This window comes from Chlorocebus sabaeus, chromosome 21 (assembly GCF_047675955.1).
Source record: "Chlorocebus sabaeus isolate Y175 chromosome 21, mChlSab1.0.hap1, whole genome shotgun sequence".
Lineage (NCBI taxonomy): Eukaryota > Metazoa > Chordata > Mammalia > Primates > Cercopithecidae > Chlorocebus > Chlorocebus sabaeus.
Window position 1 is genome coordinate 84,901,355 of NC_132924.1, and position 20,729 is coordinate 84,922,083.

At 40.2% G+C, this 20,729-nt stretch overlaps 1 protein-coding gene across 4 annotated transcripts in view; it reads right to left on the minus strand.

Annotated features, from left to right (window-relative positions):
- Positions 1-20,729, minus strand: part of DOCK4 (dedicator of cytokinesis 4) — a 474,019-nt gene that overhangs the window by 112,476 nt on the left and 340,814 nt on the right. For all 4 annotated transcript variants that reach the window (XM_073009284.1, XM_038004467.2, XM_007982617.3 and 1 more), the window contains exons 24-25: positions 10,139-10,266; positions 7,884-8,018 (exon numbers count right to left, since the gene is read on the minus strand). In XM_073009284.1, the coding sequence (XP_072865385.1) occupies positions 7,884-8,018; positions 10,139-10,266 (263 nt within the window). The remainder of the gene's footprint in view (positions 1-7,883; positions 8,019-10,138; positions 10,267-20,729) is intronic.

A 20,729-nucleotide genomic window follows, 5' to 3' on the forward strand; every position in this document is an offset into this window, starting at 1 on the left:
TACTGTATTCTAATTATTCAAGATGCTAGAGGAAAGACTGAATATATTAATTTAGAGACATGGCAGACATAAAAAGAGCCCAAATTAAACTTCTAGAGATAAAGGCTACAATTTGTGGGATGAATATTCACTGAATGGATCGAGTGGCAGATTAGACACCGCAGAAGAAAAAATTATTGAACTTGAAAGGGAGGGCAGTAGAAATTCTCCAAAACAAAGCATAGACAGAAAAAACTGAAATAGATAGAAAAACAGAAAAAAGCATCAGCAAACTGTAGGACAACTTCAAGTAGTAGAGTATCTATGTAACTGTAATCTCAAAGAGAAGGAAGAGACAGAAAAAATAATTGAAGAAATGAGAAATTTTCAAACTCTTTGAAAATTATAAACCTATATATCAAAGAATCTCTACAAACCTCAAGCACAAGAAACAAGAAGAAAATTACACAAAGGCACATCATAATCAAATTGCTTATAGCCAGTGGTAGAGAAAATCTTAAAACACTATTCAGAAAAAAAAGGGCACATTACATAGAGAAGAACAAAGACAAAGATGAGAAAAGATTTCTCTTGGAAAGAATACAAACAGAAAGACAATGGAGCAACAGCTTCAGAGAACTAAAAGGAAAAAAAAAAATAACCCAAAAACTATTAACCAAGAAAATATAAAATATAAAAATATCTTCCAAAAGCAAAGACAAAATAAAGACTTTTCAAACCTCCAAAAGTTTATTCACCACCCCTATTCAACATTGTACTGAAGGTTTTAGTCAGCGCAATAAGGCAAGAAAAGGCAGTCAGGAATACAGCTTTGAAAGGAATGTTTAAAAAGCTGTCTCTCTTCACAGAAAGCACAGCTATATATATAGAAAAAGCTATGAAATTGATAAAGAGCTACTAGAACTAAATGAGTTTACATTCCAGAATATAAGATCAATGTACAAGAATCAATTTTACTTCTACACACTAAAAATGAACAATCTGAAATTGAAATTTAAAATAATATCATTAAAATATGAAATAATTACTGATATATACGACAAAAAATGTGTAAAATGTGCACACTGAAGGTTGCAAAACGCTGAGGGGTGGAGTTAAGACTTTAAAAAAATGAAGAGATTACATGTTAATATTAGGATTGGGAAATGCAATATCGTTAAGATGTCAATTCTGGCTGGGCATGATGGCTCACACCTGTAATCCTTTGGGAGGCTGAGGCGGGTGAATCACCTGAGGTCAGGAGTTTGAGACCAACCTGGCCAACATGGTGAAACCCAAGCTCTACTAAAAATACAAAATTAGCCAGGCAGAGTGGTGCATGCCTGTAATCCTAGCTACTCGGGAGGCTGAGGCAGGAGAATTGCTTGAACCCAGGAGGTGGAGGTTGCAGTGAGCCGAGATTGCACCACTGCATTCCAGCCTGGGTGACACGAGTGAAACTCCATCTCAAAAAAAAAAAAAAGTCAATTATCCCCAAATCGATATATAGATTCAATGCAATCCCACTAATTATCCTAGCATAGCTCTGGGGGTTAGAAATTGAAACGCTGATCTGACTTTAAAATCCATAAGGAAGTGAAAAGGATCTAAAATAGTCAAAACAACTTTGAAAAAGAAAAGTAAAGTTGGAAGACTTACACTTCCTGACTTTAAGATTTATTATAAAACATGAGAATCAAGATAGTATGTTATTGGTGTCAAAACAGAAAAACAGGTAAATGAAACACAACAGCCAAACCTAGGAACAACTCAAATGTCTACCAAGAGGTGAATGAATGAACAAATTGCAGTATAGCCATACAATGGAATACTGTTCAGCAATAAGAAGGAATAAACTATTGATATACAAAAGAATAAGGATGAAACTCATATATATTGTGTGTGAAGACAGGATTCCCTGACCCAACGCCCCCCACAAAAAACTATGTATTATATGATTGATAATAATAACTATGTACTACATGATTCCATCCATATCAAATTCTAAAAAATGCAAAGTTATGTACAGTAACAGATAAGTTACTATAAAAAGCAGGTCAGTAGTTGCTTGGGGATGAGGTGGCATGGAGAAGCAAAAGAGAGGCCATCGAGAGGGGCACAAGGAAGCTTTTGAAAGTGATGAACATATTTGCTATCTTGATTGTGGTGATGGTTCATAGGAATACACATACGTCAAAACTAAAATTGTATATTTCAAACAGGTGTCATTTGTTTTATGTCAATTATACCTCAATAAAATAAAAAAGACGTGACAACACTGTGATTTATGGAATGGCACTATGTGTAAGTTACCATACTTTGACTATACTATTGAGTTCATTCCTTGTTTGGGCCTTGTTGGGGAGACACAATCAACTTCACTTTAAAGAAAAGATAATTCTCTCTTAAGGTTCAGAAATTTACCCCAGGTTCCACAGCTTGAGAATTGTGAGACTGGGGTGAGACTGGGATGTGAACCCAGGTATCTCTGGTTCTAGAAGTCGGTATTCAGTGACTCATCTTCTTCTGCTCAGACTATTTGATTGTATAGAGAAAATACACCTGATTTTTTTGGTTATAATTAAAATATTAGTAAGTACACTAGAATCCATCAGTTGATAACTAAGGTTCATACTTTTTTACCTTTCTCTTAATATGCCTTGACTTAAAAATGCAAATCTAGTTAGCAGAAACCCATTCATCTCTTTTCCATCTCTTAGTTTTTCCATATCATATTCACATTGTCTCCAATACAGCTACTAGATTAATTTTCCTAAGACATTTACTTCAACACACAATCCTGTGAATAGTGAAATATGCTGAAGTGGGAAAAATGACACATTATTTGTTGTAAATTTAGTAATAAGAAATAGTATGCAATAATGAATAGACTTTCATCTTAAGTCTTTACAGTCAATATACATAGGGGAACAACCTGTTTGAATCCAGATTTATGATTTCATTTGTCATATCTGACTTAAGCCCATTGCAATAACTTATAATCATGACATATAATCCCTGAGGCACTTAGGATGATTATTGTCAATCCCAACATCTACTCTACAATGTCATTTATTCACTTATGCTGTTTAGGAACTCCAACCACATTCAACTCTGTTAGGAGGCCTACATGTCCAATTACTCATGTATATTTTATCCATAATGTAATTTTTTGCTCTATTTTTTAAATTTAAATTTTAATTAATTTTTTTATTTTTTTATTTCCATAGGTTTTTGGCGGACAGGTGGTATTTGGTTACATGACTAAGTTTTTTAGTGGTGACGTCCAATTACTAATGTATATTTTATCCATAATGTAATTTTCTTTGTTTTTAAGATATTTTAAGAATGTATTGATATGAAAATCCTAGGTCCATAATTTGGTAAAAAGAAATAAAAAGCCATCAGTGGCCAAGATGTACTTAGCTGCAGTGTGATACTTCCTTATATAGAAATCACCTTGAAAACTCTGTAGTCCTCAGTGGCCATTTTATGTATAGATTGAGTATAATGAGAATTTCTATAAATGATTTTGTATAGCACGGGTATTGGATGGCTACAACTGTCTTCATGAAAGCTGTTATACACATACATTATTTTTTCCACATATTTCTTATAGAATTAACCCAGACCCATTTCCATACCCCAATCACAAACCGACAACACATGAAATTTTTAGATGAACACATCAGAGTAGCTGTCTTCGACCTGGCCTATGCCCAGAAGAATCACTTGCTCCATAAATGGTACTTAACAGAGTTATGAACAAGTAAGCATTTATAATTGTAAGGAACTCTGGAGCTCCATCAGTTGAGAATGCAAGGCAAGTGGTCATTTGTACTGCTTTATAAAATCTGCTTCTACCTATAATTAGACTGTTGAAAGGAATTGATCACAATGGTGCTTTTTTTTTTTCTCGCTAGAGAAAGCATTTTAAAGTTCAAAAAACAGTTGGTGGGAAAACAAAAAGTACAATCCTTTTAAATTGTAAAAATAAGGCCTCTGTTATCTGGAACTATGATACAGCAGAAGCCAGTGCTCACGCTGGTGTGGCTGGGAGGCAGGGTAACAATCATGGTGCTTACAGAACACTGGAAGAATTTATCATGGCACACTGTGGGATCTGTGTTTACTTACAGTGTGTCTACCTGTCATGGGCACTTTTCCATATGTGTCTGCACAGAATGAAAAGGTGCTCAATGTAGAACTGTCATGTAAAGACTCCCTATTCAGAAAGCCTGTTCTCTGTGAGAAAATGATAAAGAAATTCAACAGATCTTCAGTCTCCAGAGAATGGATTTTGTGAAAGACCAAGGCATATTTCTCGCCATAGAATTATTATAACAACAACAATACATCAAGCATGTCTGCAACAATCATGGTATGACTGTGACTGCTGCTGCTATCATAATGACTAATGGCCAGCATTGATCGAGTTAGCAGACCAGATACTGTTTAAACACCTTTACATATCTGAGGAATCCTCACACTAACTTTGAGATAAGTGCAACTACTTTCTCTGATTACTTATTTATTTATGAGACACGGTCTCGCTCTGTCACCCAGGCTGGAGCGCAGTGGTGTGATCTTGGCTCACTACAACCTCCACCTCCTGGGTTCAAGCCGTTTTTGTGCCTCAGTCTCCCAAGTAGCTGGAATTACAGGTACCTACCAACATGCCTGGCTAATTTTTTTGTATTTTTAGTAGGGGTTTCAACAAGTTGGCCAGGCTGGTCTCGAACCCCTGTCTCAAGCAATACGCCCGCCTTGGCCTCCCAAAGTGCTGGGATTATAGACGTGAGACACCACACTCGGCCTATTTTCTCTGTTTTAAAGACAAAGAAACAGAGGCTTAGAGACATTAATAACTTGACCAACATCAGAGTCAGTGCAATGGCACAGAAGCATAAAAGCATAAAAGCAAAGATGTCAAATAATTTATGTGTGTGTTTCATGGAAAATTTCACCCCACACACCTTGAGAGTTTGGTTTCTCACATAGCAAGGGGTACCACAGAGCCAGGCAGGAAGGATTCTCCTCATGTGATTTTCTTATAATTTAGTACATGGGACAATCACTCTGCCTGCCCTACCCCACCTCCACCCATTCACTGACTTCCTGAAGTCTCCTAATTAGCATTGGTTATTACATCACATGACCTGAAGACCACATGTATGCCATAGAGATGTGATGCACAACAACCTGGTACACTCTGCACGTCAATAGAAAGCAGTTTAAAAAATGTTTTAGCTTTTGATCTCAGGCAATCTTCAACCGTGTCCAGCATTTGCTATGATTTTGTTTGCTGTGCCATTATAACTTTTGAACTATGTAAGAGTTATATTGCCAGGAAACAATTAAAATGCTACCATCAAAACCATAATGAAAGAGACATCCTTCCTCTTCCAGGCTGAAAGTATAGAGACACTTCTCCCCTATGCCTCCTGCTAAGTACAACTGAAAACCTGAATATCAAATATAAAACAAACAGAAAAAGACTCTGACAGGACGGGAGAGAGGGCAGACTAGCCAAGAACCTTGGGACCTGAGGAAGGGCATGGTGTAGATTTTTGGGTTTTCTTTTTTGCCTCATATATTTCAAACACGCGGCTGAAGAGGCCAGCAACTGTGAAAGACCAACAGTTGGCAGACAAAAGAAAAAGTCTCAATAAAACCTTATTTCTCCAGCCAAAGGACTAGGAAAGAGCAGCCCTGCAGGGCAATACTTTTAGCCACAACTGCTCTATTCTAGCTGAACACCACGGAAAACTTTGGCCTCAGCCACCCGTTCACTGCAAACGCTGAGTGAGGAGCCTAGACTTTCACCCTCATGAGGATGTAGTGAGGTGCCCCAACATCTCTCCTAGAGTGGAGCCAGAGAAGGTCAAATAGGGAGCAGGTACTTTCATACCCATGGGTCATGAAAACAACGGGAGCAACCTGGACTTCCACCCACAACTGGCAGTAACAAGTCACATTTTTTCCCTCCCTACTGAGGTGGTGTCACAGAGGCCTAGTAGAGAGTCAGGATGGCTACTATGGCCCAGCAGTAACAAAGCCACTCCCACCACTTTGTCAATAGAGACCACATGCAGAGCCAGAACTTCCACCTCAACCAGCAGTAACAAGAAGCCCTCTTGCCTCAGGTGTCAACGGAAGCCAAGAGGCAAAGCTGGATTTCTATCTCTGTCTCACCATAACATGTAGGCACTCACTGTTCCCCTGATCAGTGGTGTCACATAAAGCCAGCTAAAACAGAAGGTTTATGTAAGATCCAAAACCTTATAATATAGAAATGTCTTGGTCATAAGAGAAAATAACACATCCTATTAAGATCTAAGAAAATCTCAAATTGAATGAAAAAGATAATAGATGTCCACGTTGCAATGTCAGACTGTTAGAATTATCTGACACATACAAAATGTGGACTTACACGTAAAATATAAAACTACACTACTTTTAGGAAAGAAACTAGGAGATAACATTTAAGACACAGGGCTAGGCAAAAAGAGTCAAAGCTTGAACCATAAAAGGAAATTAATAAACTGGACTTATACGAAATTAAAAATTTTTGCTTTGCAGAGCTTGTTAAGAGGATGAAAAAACAAGTTACAGGGTAGGAGAAGATACCTGCAAACCACATATTATAAAAAGAAATAAAAACTCAACAGTGGAAAAACAATCCAATTAAAAAAATGACAAAAAGACATGAAAAGACATTTTACTGAAGAGGATATTTAGATGGCAAATAAGTATGTGAAAAGATGCTCAGCATCATTAGCCCTTAGGGATGTGAAAATTAAAACCACAATAAGATACCACTACATAGCTATCAGAATGCTCTCCACTCCAAAAGAGACAACCCCAAATGCTGATGAGAGTATTGAGAAAGTGCACCGTTCATAACTTGTATATTATAGTCTATATAGTAGAGCCACTATTTTCCATGGTAGCTATACCATTTTGTATTCCTGTAGATACATAAATAGATACACATTTTTAACTGCTAGATATATTCTTAATATTTTTTCTTAATGTTTTACATGAATATAAAATACAGACATAATATTAGACTCAAAATAGTGGCACTTCAAAGCACCTTGAAATTTGCCAATTGCAGACTAGGCATGGTGGTTCATGCCTGTAATCCCAACACTTCAGGAGGCCGAGGCGGGTGGATCATCTGAGGTCAGGAGCTCGAGACCAGCCTGACCAACATGGTGAAACATTGTCTCTACTAAAAATACAAAAATTATCTGGGCATGGTGGCGGGCACCTGTAATCCCAGCTACTCAGAAGGCTGAGGCAGGGAGAATCGCTTGAACCCGGGAGGTGGAGGTTGTAGCGAGCCAAGATTGCGCCACTGCACTCTAGCCTGGGCGACACAGCAAGACTCTGTCCCAAAAAATAAATAAATAAATAAAATTGCCAATTTCAACCTTCTCATTTCCTAGCTAAGGAAACTGAGGCCGAGAAAATTATGATCATAACTAGTCAGATTGAAAAATCTAGAATGAAAACTCAGGGCCCCTGACTCCTATTATTCTGTTTCACTCTTCTCATTTCCTCAAGCAATTTGATGGATGATAAGAAAATAAAAAGTTATCAAGTTGACTTGGGATATAAAATCTGGGATTAATTTAAACCGGACACGGTATGACTAATATCAAAGCTGGCTTTCTGCCATTAAAAACCGCTTATTCCAAGTTCCTTTAACAAACATGCTTTATATCTTGGTTTCCTTGTAAAATTAAGGTAACCTCATATGATTTTGAAATGCTCATGGGTTACTCTCCTAAGGTCAGATTTTCCAGATTATAACATCAAGCCACCTGCAACGTGACTGAAGCTTTAACAAGCATAACCAGGCCCTGTTCCACGTGCCATCTGCTCTATGATCTTACAGTGACATCCTGGAACTGGAACCGCATTGCTGAGCTGGACGGCTGAGGTCGGCTGGTGATCTCCAATATGGTCCTCAGCAGAATATCCAGCAAGCTGGCCACTATCACATCTATTTCCTCCAGCACAGATTTTTCCTTAAGAGAGAGAAAAAATAATGTGTTCAGGAAATTGGGGTTTAACATGCACTTCAATCTAACAGAAAAGGGGAAATCAAAGAGTCAGAGAACTTGAGAGACCTGGATTTCACCTAAGTGAATGATCTCCTTTTACAGTAAACAAAGGCACAGAGAAGATAATAGCTTACCCAAGAGTACACAACTCAGTGGTGCCATGGATACCTGAGATACAAGTAAAAAGGTGGGTGATATCATGAATGCACACCAGACACACCAGTCTAACCCAGAACACCAGCTAGGCTCCCAAAAGGGTGTGTGATCTCAGGCAAGTCAGTTTGCCTCTCTAAGCCTGAATCTTCACTGCAAGTCCATCCTGGTTCTTGGTCTATAATTTATCGGTTCCAGACTGCGCTTATATTTACTTTTCTCATCATTGGAGTTACATCAGTCATTTTCCAAAACTCTATTTTAAGTACAAATGGCTATTCCTATAAAAAATGATGTGTAAAGTCTTTTGTAAGTAAATATTAGGAAATGGTGTTTGGCCCAAATACCTGTAGCTACAGAGTGGATCTAAGGTCACGTGGCCATGTGGAAACTGCTTCTCTGATGCAAAGCTAATAGTATCCACGCCTCAGGACTTGAAAGAGAAACCCAAATTGCTCTGCACTGACTGTATGTGGAATTGGGTTCTTATTCCACCTGCACAAAACAAAACTCTATGTACAAATGCTCCTAACCAAGGAGATCACTCTTTGTAAAAAATACTTTCAGAAACTACGAGTTTGAAAGAGTTTTTTGGCTAGGATCTCACGATAAATTTTCTTACTCTTGCAAGAAAACTACCAAGATTTTTCCTCCAATGACTTGGTTTCTGCTCTGAATGTCTTACAGAGAGCAGAAGTTGTGGAGGTGATTTCTTTTTATTTCTCTTCTGCAGTTTTTGGTTTTGTGCAGTGAACTATCTAACTTAACATTTTACTCTCAGCAATTATAATTTGGAAAAAGATTCTAACTAGGCATAGCATAGTTATTCTTTGTAGAATTTTATAGAGTGGGGTTTAAAACTGAACTCATGCCTTCTGTCACCACTGTTCTGTCCAGTTCCAGATCACCTTTGGGGCCTGGATCATGGGGGTGGGGAAAAGTCAACTGCTTTGTTCCATGCAGGTTCCTCTTATTACACTTCCAGAGGCAGAATTTCTAGCTTTTTTCTCTCAAATGCCAACTCTGTTCCCATGCTACTGGGGCTCTATCTCCAACAACTCCACTGAGTTCCCATCCCAGCTCACTGATCTTCAGAAGCTGATCGTAAGTGACAAATTGGGGAAACTGCAACCTAAAGGTAATAGGGAAGCAGAGAAACAGGATTCTTGGCACTCATTGCCAAACTCTGCTCCATAAAACCTGTTACCGATGAGCAAAATGGTTACTTAACAGTTGCATATTGGCAGAAGTGGAACAGGATATTCTCCATATGTGGATTTCACACCAGACCCCTGAGCCATGAACACAAATACTCTGAGTTGTCCCATTTATAGGCAAGCATGTGATTCTTCTCATTTTGCAGTGCATTCCCTAACGCAATTGCATTGCATCAAGAGTCAAGCACATTGATAGGAATCCCCAAATCCATAACAATTTGGAGATCACTGTTGGGGCCAAGTAATGGTTATATTGTAAGATACCCCTAATCTCCTGGAGCTGTCCTTTGCTTCTGCAATTTCCAGAGGACTCAGCCCAAGGACCATAGCCAAGTTCTGAGTATCATGAAATGGCCTTTCACAGAATGGATCAAAAATGACTTCATGTTGCAAGAAGTAATTTATTCTTGCCACAGAGCAGTCATCATATCAAGATTAAAGACACGTGTGGGAGGCTTTGAGATTTCTAATTTTTCTCACTCAGTATGCAGTTCTTCCTTGAAATACAAGTTTGGGGAACCCAGGTTATTTGGGGTTACAGAATCCCACAAGGTTAAAAAAATGCCTTCCAAAGACGAGCAAAAAGTCCAGCCCAGCTGGAAATAAAAGTGAGTCTAAGAGGCTTCCTCTTTAGTGCGGTTTCTGTAGACTATTACAAGTTATTTCCAGAAGTCATTTGATGGGAACTATATACTATGACCTGTATTTACTTACCGAGCTATTTTTCTTGATGAGACAAAATACGTTGCTAAGGATACGTGCACACATGATCAGGTCCTTCTGTTCTTGCAAGTGAATGTGGAGGTGATGTAACACGACAGGCAGAAGAATGTATCGGGAATCTGAAGAGAGAAGAGTCATTAGTGTCACATCTGTTGGAGTCCCACGCAATACCTAGGGCAAATCCTTATCTACTTTTAATTCAATTTTAGTTGTTAAATTATTAACACATGTAGTTACAAAGGTGTTAGTTCTACAAGGTTTATATTGAAAAACATCAGTTCCTTTCCCTAATGCACAATTCCTACACTCAGGAGGCCTTTGACACTTTCAGGTGAAATAGATTATCTTTTTAGAATTGTTTGTTTTACCTTTACATTTCTAAATCACATGCTTCTCTTGCTGTTTCCTGAATTTTTGTTAAGATAGACCACCTACTGACTTCCCACTATGGTAGATGAGGACTTAGTTTAGTTTTGTTTTTTTAACCCCCTGATATGGTTTGGCTGTGTTCCCACCTAAATTTCATCTTGAACTGTAGCTCCCATAATTCCCTGTGGGAGGGACCTGGTGGGAGAGAATTGAATCATGCGGGTGGTTTCCCCTATACTGTCCTTGTGGTAGTGAATATGTCTCATGAGATCTGATGGTTTTTTAAAGGGTTTCCCTTTGCACTTGGCTTCATTCTCGCTTACCTGCCACCATGTAAGATGTGCCTTTCCCCTTCCTCCATGATTGTGAGGCCTTCTCAGCCACATGGAACTGTGAGTACATTAAACCAGTTTTTCTTTATAAATTACCCAGTCTTGATTATGTCTTTATCAGCAGAGCGAAAGTGGACTAATACACTGCCTTTTCTCCCCTAAGCCTCTCAAAATGGTTATATCACAATTTCTGGCTAAGTTAACATTATGGTTTTGCTGCTGTTCTGATTTCTAAACCTTTGTACATGACTGGATTTTTGCTTGGTTTTGTTTTTCTCTCTTTGAAAGCTTTTGGGAAATTATCCCTGGTAATTCAAAATTTCACAATTATGTAACTTGCCTTGACCCTTTCAATCTATAAATTTGCGTTCTTCAGTTCTGGGAATTTGCCTTGAATTATTTCTAGGATTATTTTCTTCTATCCTTTGCCTGTAAATTCAACTACATTTACACTGAATCTCTTGAGCTATCTTCTGCTTTTCTAGGATGTTCCCCCTCTTTTTGTTCAACTTCCTGGTAATTTCCATACCTTATCTTCCAAATCATGTATTCCGTTTTATTATTTATGCTATCAGCTATTTTATTTCTAAGGGCTTTCTCCCTCCCAGGACCAGTGTCGTGGCTGTGTAACCTGAGAAGTCACACAGGTCCCTGTGCTCAAAAGGACCCCATGCCTGGTGTAAGCGATGCTACTGCCACCTTGAAATTCTTAACTTTTGAGCACCAGGTCTTGTATTTTCATTATGCAGCCATTCCTATTTATTTCTCTGAATGTTCTCTTTTCAGAGCTTCCCATTCTTGTTTCATAGATGCATTCTCTTCTCTCCCTGAGGAAATCCGAGATTTTTCAAAATTTGTTTTGAGGCAGGAAAACAGGGTCTGGAAGCAGGGAATCTAAGGCCAATTTGTTCTGACTTCCTAAAGCTGAACTGAGGAAAAACACTAAGGTCTGGGGCAGGGAATCTAAGGCCAATTTATGCTGACTTCCCAAAGCTGGATAAAAAGAGAAAACACCTGAGTTTGGGGGCAGGGACCTTAAGGCCTATTAATGCAAACTTCCAAAAGCTGAACCAAAAGGAAAAACCCCCCACACCCCACGTCTGGGTAATAAATATCAAAGTTTCCTCTCCCTGCAACTCTCCCCTTCACCACCTCTCAGATGGAAAGGGAAAGTGCCCTGGATTGACCACAGGCCAAGCAGACACCATCCCTTCATCTGCACAGGGCGCCAATTCACCTCAGCCTTTAATTAGCCATAGACCAAATCCTTCATCCAGATAAGGGACCTCGAAAGAAGCACTTCAAACCCAGAAAACTTTCTAACTGGGCCCTAGAGCTGCTTGCTCGGGCTGACTCTCATTCTGTGGAGTATTTCTCGCTTTAATAAATTCCCGTTTTTGCTGCTTGGTTCCTGTGTTTCATTCCTTTGTTACTTTGCATGTTTTGCCCAATTCTTTGTTTAGAATGCCAAGAACCTGGACATCTCACACTCAAGACCCTTCTTCTGGTAACAGTTTTGCTCCCTAAACTATATTTTTCTTCCTAGTTACTTTTTTTTTTCTTTTTCCTTTTTTTTTTTTTTTTTTGAGACGGAGTCTCACTCTGTTGCCCAGGCTGGAGTGCTGTGGCGCAATCTCGGTTCACTGCAACATCTGCCTCCTGGGTTCAAGTATTTCTCCTGCCTCAACCTCCCCAGTAGCTGGGACTACATGCACATGCCATCACGCCCAGCTAGTTTTTGTATTTTTAGTAGAGACAGGGTTTCACCATGTTGGCCAGGCTGGTCCTGAACTCCTGACCTCAGATGCTCCACCCGCTTCGGCCTCCCAAAGCGCTGGGATTACTTTTTTTCTTTATTTATTTTGGCTCCTGCTTTTCACATTAGGGGCTTTTCTCCAATATCTGATGATCGTTCTTTGTCCATTCATCTTTACAAGTAAGGTACTAAAATGCTAACTGGAAATCACAAAATCTCTGTATGCCTAGGAAAGCTTGTGAACTAATGAGGCATCACTGTTGGATGGGGAAGATAGGTGTTCCGCTGGGGCAGGGGTCCCCAGAGTTCAGTATCTGAGATAGTTTCTCTTGGGCTAATCAGTTTCTCTGAAGATGAAGGGTGCAATGCATACGAAAATTAATCAATTTCATCTTCAGAGCTACCTGATATTTTCAATTCCTGATCCTTTCTGAAGCCTACCTGAGTCTTCTGAGGTTCTGTGGAATAAATTAGTTTGCTCCTTGTCTCTACCCTAACTCCATACACACCATGCCCACATTTCAGCCTTGTCTTGTCTGCAAGTCAACTGCCACCCAGTATCTGTAACTACAGATACAAAAACCCTTTTCAAAACTTTAGCAAATCAATTCCAACAATATATTAATATAAAGTTGATAACACCCTTGATATGCGATTGGGTTCCTCATCCTCCACCATCCTCAGGTGATATCTGATCACCTTGCCCTGTCCTCAGCAAGAATCCTGTTAGGTCAGTTTAACCAGAATCTGCACACTCCCTGCCCCCACCTCCCACCTTATCTTTAATACTTCCTCTTAATAATTTCCTGTGTATACACCCCAACTCTGTTCCTTGGCTATAAATTCCCACTTACCCACACTATATTAGAAATTTAGCCCAATCTCTCTCCCTATTGCAAAATCCCTTTGTAGCTATCCCCACACCTATCACTATGACCCTCACCTTGAAAAAAGCCTGCCTTACTGTCCTCTGAGCTCAAGCTAAGCCATCATACCCCCTGTGACCTGTACATATGCATACAGATGGCCTGAAGCAACTGAAGAACCACAAAAGAAGTGAAAATAGCCAGTTCCTGCCTTAACTGATGACATTCCACCTTTATGATTTGTTCCTGCCCTCCCCAACTGATCAACTGACCTTGTGACATTCCTTCACCTGGACAATTAATCTCAGGAGCTTCCTAGCGAGCACCCTGTGACCCCCGACCCTGCTCGCAAGAGAACAACCCCCTGTAACTGTAATTTTCCATCACCTACCCAAATTCCATAAAACTGCGCCACCCCATCTCCCTTTGCTGACTCCTTTTTTGGACTCAGTCCACCTGCACCCAGGTGATTAAAAAGTTTTATTGCTCACACAAAGCCTGTTTGGTGGTCTCTTCACAGGGACGTGCACAACACTTACCATCCTCAGCAAATGTCATTAATATTTTTTTTTCTTTAACAGATGCTGAGGTAATGGAGAAACGTTTTTTCAACAAATGGTGCTAGAACAATTGGATACACAGATGTTTAAAAAATTGAAAAAAAACCTCTATCCTTACCTTACCCCAAATACAAAATTTAACTTGGGATAGAATATAGACCTAAATGCAAAGGTTAAAAGTATAAAAGTTCTGAAAGAGCCGGACATGGTGGCTCACGCCTATAATCCCAGCACTTTGGGAGGCTGAGGTGGGTAGATCACGAGGTCAGGAGATTGAGACCATCCTGGCTAACATGATGATACCTTGTCTCTACTAAAAATACAAAAAATTAGCTGGGCAGGGCAGCACGCACCTGTAGTCTCAGCTACTAGGGAGGCTGAGGCAGGAGAATCGCTTGAACTCGGGAGGTAGAGGTTGCAGTGAGCCAAGATTGCACCAATGCACTGTAGCCTGGGAGACAGAGTGAGACTTCGTTTCCAAAAAAAAAAAAAAAAAAAAAAAGTTCTGAAAGAAAACATAGGAGAAAATCCTAGTGACCCTGAGTTAGACATAGATTTCTTAAACAGGTACAAAACCCTCAAACTATCAAAGATAAGTGATAAGTTACATTTGATCAAAATTAAAAATTCTACTTGACTTGCACCACTGACCCTGTTCAAGATCCCTATTTGTTGCCTTCTTTCTACTTGAGGACCCAAGAATCAGACTGCTTAGATTAGAATTCCAGTTCTGTGAAAGACTAGCCTCAGTCTTTTCATTTGTAAAACGAGGACAGCAATGGTAACTCCTCCTGGAATTGTTTTACGGATCATAGTAGCTAGCAGTGCTTGGAATGCAATGAGTGCTATGTAAGTGTTATTCTCCTTTCTTCCTCTTTCAATTTTTTTCCTCTATCTATAGATAAAAGTGATTCTGTATGCTACTAAAAATCATAAGGAGTGCAAATAAAGCATCCATAACTGGGAAAGTGCTTCTTTCTCCTCCTCTTTTTTTTTTTTTGGAGACAGAGTCTCGCTCTGTCGCCCAGGCTGGAGTGCAATGGCACAATCTCGGCTCACTGCAACTTCTGCCTCCTGGGTTTCAGTGATTTTCCTGTCTCCGCCTCCTGAGTAGCTGGGATTACAGGCACACACCGCCATGCCCAGCTAATTTTTTGTATTTTTAGTAGAGACGTGGTTTCACCATGTTCCCCAGGCCAGTCTTGAACTCCCGAGCTCAGGCAATTCACCCGTCTCAGCCTCCCAAAGTGCTAGGATCGCAGGCGTGAGCCACCACACTCAGCCAGAATCTCCTATTTCTTTTGGTGCCTGCCACTGGGTTTCCTGAGGTCTGGCCTCAGGTTTAGCATCAAAATAGACAACATAAGGCACCGGCATTCTATACATTAAGAAAACAAATACATACAGAATATTCAAATCCAAACTTGTAAAATAATTCATTGCAAGCCTTCGTTAAACAGTAAGCCTCACCAAGGAACTTAAATACTTATTTACACATATCAATTACTTGACAAAAAGAACCAGGAAAACAAAAAACAAAAAACACAAAAAACCCTGAGAATTTAAGTGCCAGGAGTCACTGCCCAGTAATGTTTAATTAGAAAGGAAGATAAAGCTTATCTGATATGTTCCTTCAGCTAGGGGGATTTGATTTCCAGAAATTCAATTTGCAGCCAACTGTTAAGAAAATGTCGACTGCAAAAAAGTAAGTAAATAATTCATGTGTGGCATGTATAGAAAGAAATACATAACAATCTAGCTTGCAGATTCGCTTTTTCTCCATTACCTGGGCAATGGTAGCCAGTGCAATTGATAGAATGGGTGGGTAAATGCCAAACAAGCTGACTGGTTGATATGCTAATTCTTACCTTTAAAAGAAAACAACCAGGCCCATTAAATAAGACCCCCCATAAACCAACCCAAGTTGAACATTCACTGACTTTCCATGCATTTAACAATAGAATCTGCCGTGCAGATTCTCTCCTTGAAAGAGCCGATACACTCATATTCCACATCTTAGATAAAGCTCACGGTGTTTTATGTCTCCTTGAGTGTATAAGGAATGATTCTCATTTACTTTTTTGCTATACACTTGAGTGGATATACAGCCAGCTCCCATCAGTAATCCCCATCGGACATGGGACTAGGAAGGAGAAAGGGAAGCTAAGAAATAGGGGTAGATTTCCTCCTTTAGGTTAATTTTGAGGAGTCACACTTTGGTCTCTATCAATAAACTTTAGACAGGGATCCTTGAAGTCAGCATGAGAGCGAGGTCTTTGAGTCCCATGGCAACACACAATGGTTGGCCATCACATTCCACAAACTGGGCTCTAGCATGGGCTGGACATGGGCACTGCTGTGGGGCGGCCTCAGTAGGGGGAGATTGTAAACAAGGGAGGCAGAAGGACACGGAGCAGCACAGCTTTGCATGTAGCAGAACTGCTGGCTACAGAAAGCCTGACATCAGAGCTGGGATGGGCCTCTGTGATCAAAGCCACCAGGAATTGAACTGCCAAAGTCACAGCCAGTCACAAAACCTGCAAACAAGCCTTTCAGACACTGGAATACAGACAACAAGAACTCAGAGAGGAAAGGACTGCAGATTCAGTGGGCTACATTCTCATGAAGACAATGTCAGGATCACAGAGGAAAGCAACAGTGGAAGGCTACGGATGATCCCTGTATTAAGCTCCCAGATCCCACCCACTGGCTTTAATTGCACCCTAAATGCCTCCGCCTCAGGCATCTTTCCTAAAGCAAGACACATGTACTGTGTACATCTTTCTTTTGGTAGTTGTGCCACCTCCTGGCCTGGGACTCCTTACATAGCTGCCCTGCCACACACTGTTTTATTGTCATATTCATGCTCATCCTTAGCTCAAAAGTTGCTTTTCCAATAAGATTTTTTTAAAATACACATCATTTATTCAGTAGCATTTTTGTTTGTTTGTTTGTTTTGTTTTTAGATGGAGTCTTGCTCTGTCGCCCAGGCTGGAGTGCAGTGGCATGATCTCCGCTCACCGCAACCTCCGCCTCTCAGGTTCAAGTGATTCTCCTGCCTCAGCCTCTGGACTGGCTGGGGCTACAGCTGTGGTCCACCATGCCTGGCTAATTTTTGTATTTTTAGTAAGGGAGGAGACCACCCCTTATATTGTCTTATGCCCAATTTCTGCCTCCAAAGAAAGAAGAAATAAAAACTAAAAGGCAGAAATGAAATCCACAGGCAGACAGCCTGCGCCACACCCTGGGCCTGGTAGTTAAAGATCTACTCCTGACCTAATCAGTTATGTTATCTATAGATTAACAGACACTGTATGGTAAAGCACTGTGAAAATCCCTGTCCTGTTCGGTTCCATTCTAATTACCGGTGCATGCGGACCCCAGTCACGTACCCCCTGCTTGCTCAATCGACCATGACCCTCTCAGGCAGACCCGCTTAGAACTGTAAGCCCTTAAGAGCGACAGGAATTGCTCACTCTGGGAGCTTGGTTTTTCAGATGTGACTCCTGTTGATCCTCCCGGCCGAACAAAGCCCTTCTTTCTTTAACTTGGTGTCTGAAGGGTTTTGTCTGCACCTTGTCCTGCTACATTAGTAGAGACAGGGTTTCACCATGTTGGCCAGTCTGGTCTCAAACTCCTGACCTCAGGTGATTCACCTGCCTCGGCCTCCCAAAGTGCTGGGATTACAGGCGTGAGCTACCGCGCCCGGCTATTTGGTAGCTTTTGCTACTGTATCCTGATCCCTAACCCATGACTCAGTCGGTACCTAGTGTTTATGAAACATCTATTAAGCACCTTCTTTGCACCAGGAACTATTAGAGAAGCTGGAGATATTATTGTGATCAAGGCAAATAAACTCCCTGGCCTCTGGGGTTTTCCCTTCTGGGGTGGAGGAGGGAAACAGACATCAATCAATGAAATACCCAATTCTCTATTTCATTACAACTGTGCTAGGTGATTCAAGAAGCAAAACAAAGTGTACTATAAAAGTGATAATTGAGTGGGTGGGGCAGCAAGATTTCTTGAGAAAATAAGAGACTAAACCATGAAGGATAAGTGGGAATTAACTCTGTTAGGCAGGAGCTGAAGAAAGTGGATTCCAGAGAAAAGTAGCAAGGAGATGGGATGAGACAGGTGGACGGGGCCACATCATGGGGCATGGAAGATCAATTCTGGAGCGTGCCCCCCAATAAAACAGAACTGGGATGTGAGTAGGAGCTGGAAGTGACATCATCTGGTACGATTCTAAAGGTAACTTTGGCTAATAGATGGGTAGGCGAAAGGAAATACAGGAAACAAGGAGAGAAAGGACAGAGGCAACTCAGAACAAGTGCGGCTGGACAGGAGAGGAGGCAGTGGGGGTGTGGAGAAGCTACAGACCCACGTGAGGTGTCTTGGCCATGGACAGAGACAAAGGGCAAAAGGGAGAAGGAATGACTCTGAGGCTTCTAGGTGGATGGTGCTGCCACCTACTGAGCCGAGGAAGAGTAAGCTCAGAGAGAAAAAAGTTGAGCTTTCCATTTTAGACAGGCTGAGTTTAAGGAGCCTGCGAAATATCCACCAGAGATGTTAAGAGCACAGTTGGATACTCAAGTTTGGAGCCCTGAGGAGAGATCTGGCCTAGAAATACAAACGTGAGAGTTGGGTCAGCACATGGATGGCACTAACTGAGGCTAAGCAGGTGGAATGAGCCCCAAGATTTGCTCAGATTTCCCTGCTACATGGCATCCTGGAAACTTGCCCCATCACAAATGTTGCTGTACTTTATCATAATTACTTGTTTTATGTAAAAAGACATCTATCTACTTTTGTGCTTTACTGTAAACAGACATCGGGCAGGGACTCTATCGGTTCAATTTGTTAGAGTATTTCCATCATAATATATTTCTAATATAATACTGTGGAGTCTGCCCATAATAAATATTTGTTGAATGAATGAACTCCATCATGAGTTCTACTGGATATTACAGGCTACTGAAATAGAGCCTGGCATTTCTGTCTTCAGGTTTAAACAGAGCTTAAACAGGAAGAGTGCAGGAGGCCCATTATCAGTCTAGTTTACAATGACTCCATCTGCTGGTGCTTGCTCTGAGCACTGGGAGACAGCGATTCCCACTACCTTGCAAGCCACGGCAGCTGCCTGTGACACACACGCTCCCCATCCCTCTGGAAATCTGTGCAAATGTGGATGAGTGACGTGTAAGAAATGAAATAATACAGGTGTCACCCTTTCCTCAGTAATGTGCTTGCTATACTGTCAATCAGCATTGAAAAGTTCAGAAACATAGTAAGAGAACTAAGTTGAAAGGGAGTCTTGTGACTCCCAAAATATGTGAGTTTACATTTGTTTTCAAAACCCACAGTGAAAACCTAGGGGCAACTATGATTTCAGTGAGGCATATTTTTCATCTTAAGTTCTATGTGCAGGGTGAGGTGTTACCTAAAACTCTTAATTTTATCTTTGCCCTGTCTAGAGACAGACGTAGAAACTATCTTTCAAAGATACATCTTTCTAGGTTCTTCATTAAGAACATCCACTTAAACATGGTTATAGCTGTTTAAACTTTAACAACAACAACAACAAAAACAGAAAACCCAAAATCATTATGTGGGCAAATCTTTCACAAAATCCAAGAAAAGAGCCTGAAACCCTGTGGAAACTGTTACACTTTGAGCAAGTGCTTTCAGAGCTCCCTGATGGTGAAGAACACCCGGAAAGGCATTCGCCCCTGAGTCTTTTCCCTTTGGAAAAGCCTGGGAGAGGGAGCCAGAGGGGAATACAGGTAAGGGGGGAGAAGGGGGGTGAGATAAAGGGATAGAGACTGAAAGAACAGAACACTAATGATTTTTAGCCAAAGGCTTTCTTGAGGTCCCAGGTAGTTTTTGAAAATATACTTTTATATTGGATCATCATCACAAATTTCATATGAAAAAAACTAAGGTCTGTACATTTTTTTCCAGTGGTCCTGCATTATTACTCTGCTTCTAGAGAAGAAAGAAGCCCTCATTTACACAACTTTATTCTTTATAAGGACTCTATATTTTGCAAGCCCTGGCTAGCAGAAAAGTTCTAAACAAATGTCATTTTTAAGAATAAAAGAAATTTAATCACTTGCAATGCAATAAAACCCAACACTAAACTGCACTTTACAGTTCTAAGAAACAAAAGCTACTAGGCACCCATCAACTGTAGTAAGATTTTATTCCTGAAGTTGTCAAATTAACAGAAAAACCTATCAAACATCCTTTCTTTATATTATGGCCTAAAGTGTTGGGGAGGGCATTAATTCTTAGGTATATTTTAAAAACAGAGTAATAGTCTACCTTTCTCTTTCTTTCCCTTAATTTTTTATTGCAGTTTTGTATAAAATCCACAAGATTCTTAATGGGACTGGGGAGTTTCTGCCAAAAAGAAAAAAAACAAAAACAAAACAAAAAAATACTTGATTACTTTAAAAAATACCTACCCTAAAACACTTATTTTTTAGTTTGTAGGCAAAAGCAAGTCATACCAGCAATCTTCTCACCAATAGTACATGATCAGTGCCTTTAGGTCTTTATACTCACTTCTATTATCTGTGCTGGGTTTTTGCCTGATAAACTGTTCAATTCTTCCAAAATAGAAACATATATAGTTATTTTTTAGCAAGAAAATGGCTCAGCATCACCTCTAGACATCTGCTAAACAAATCAAGTACT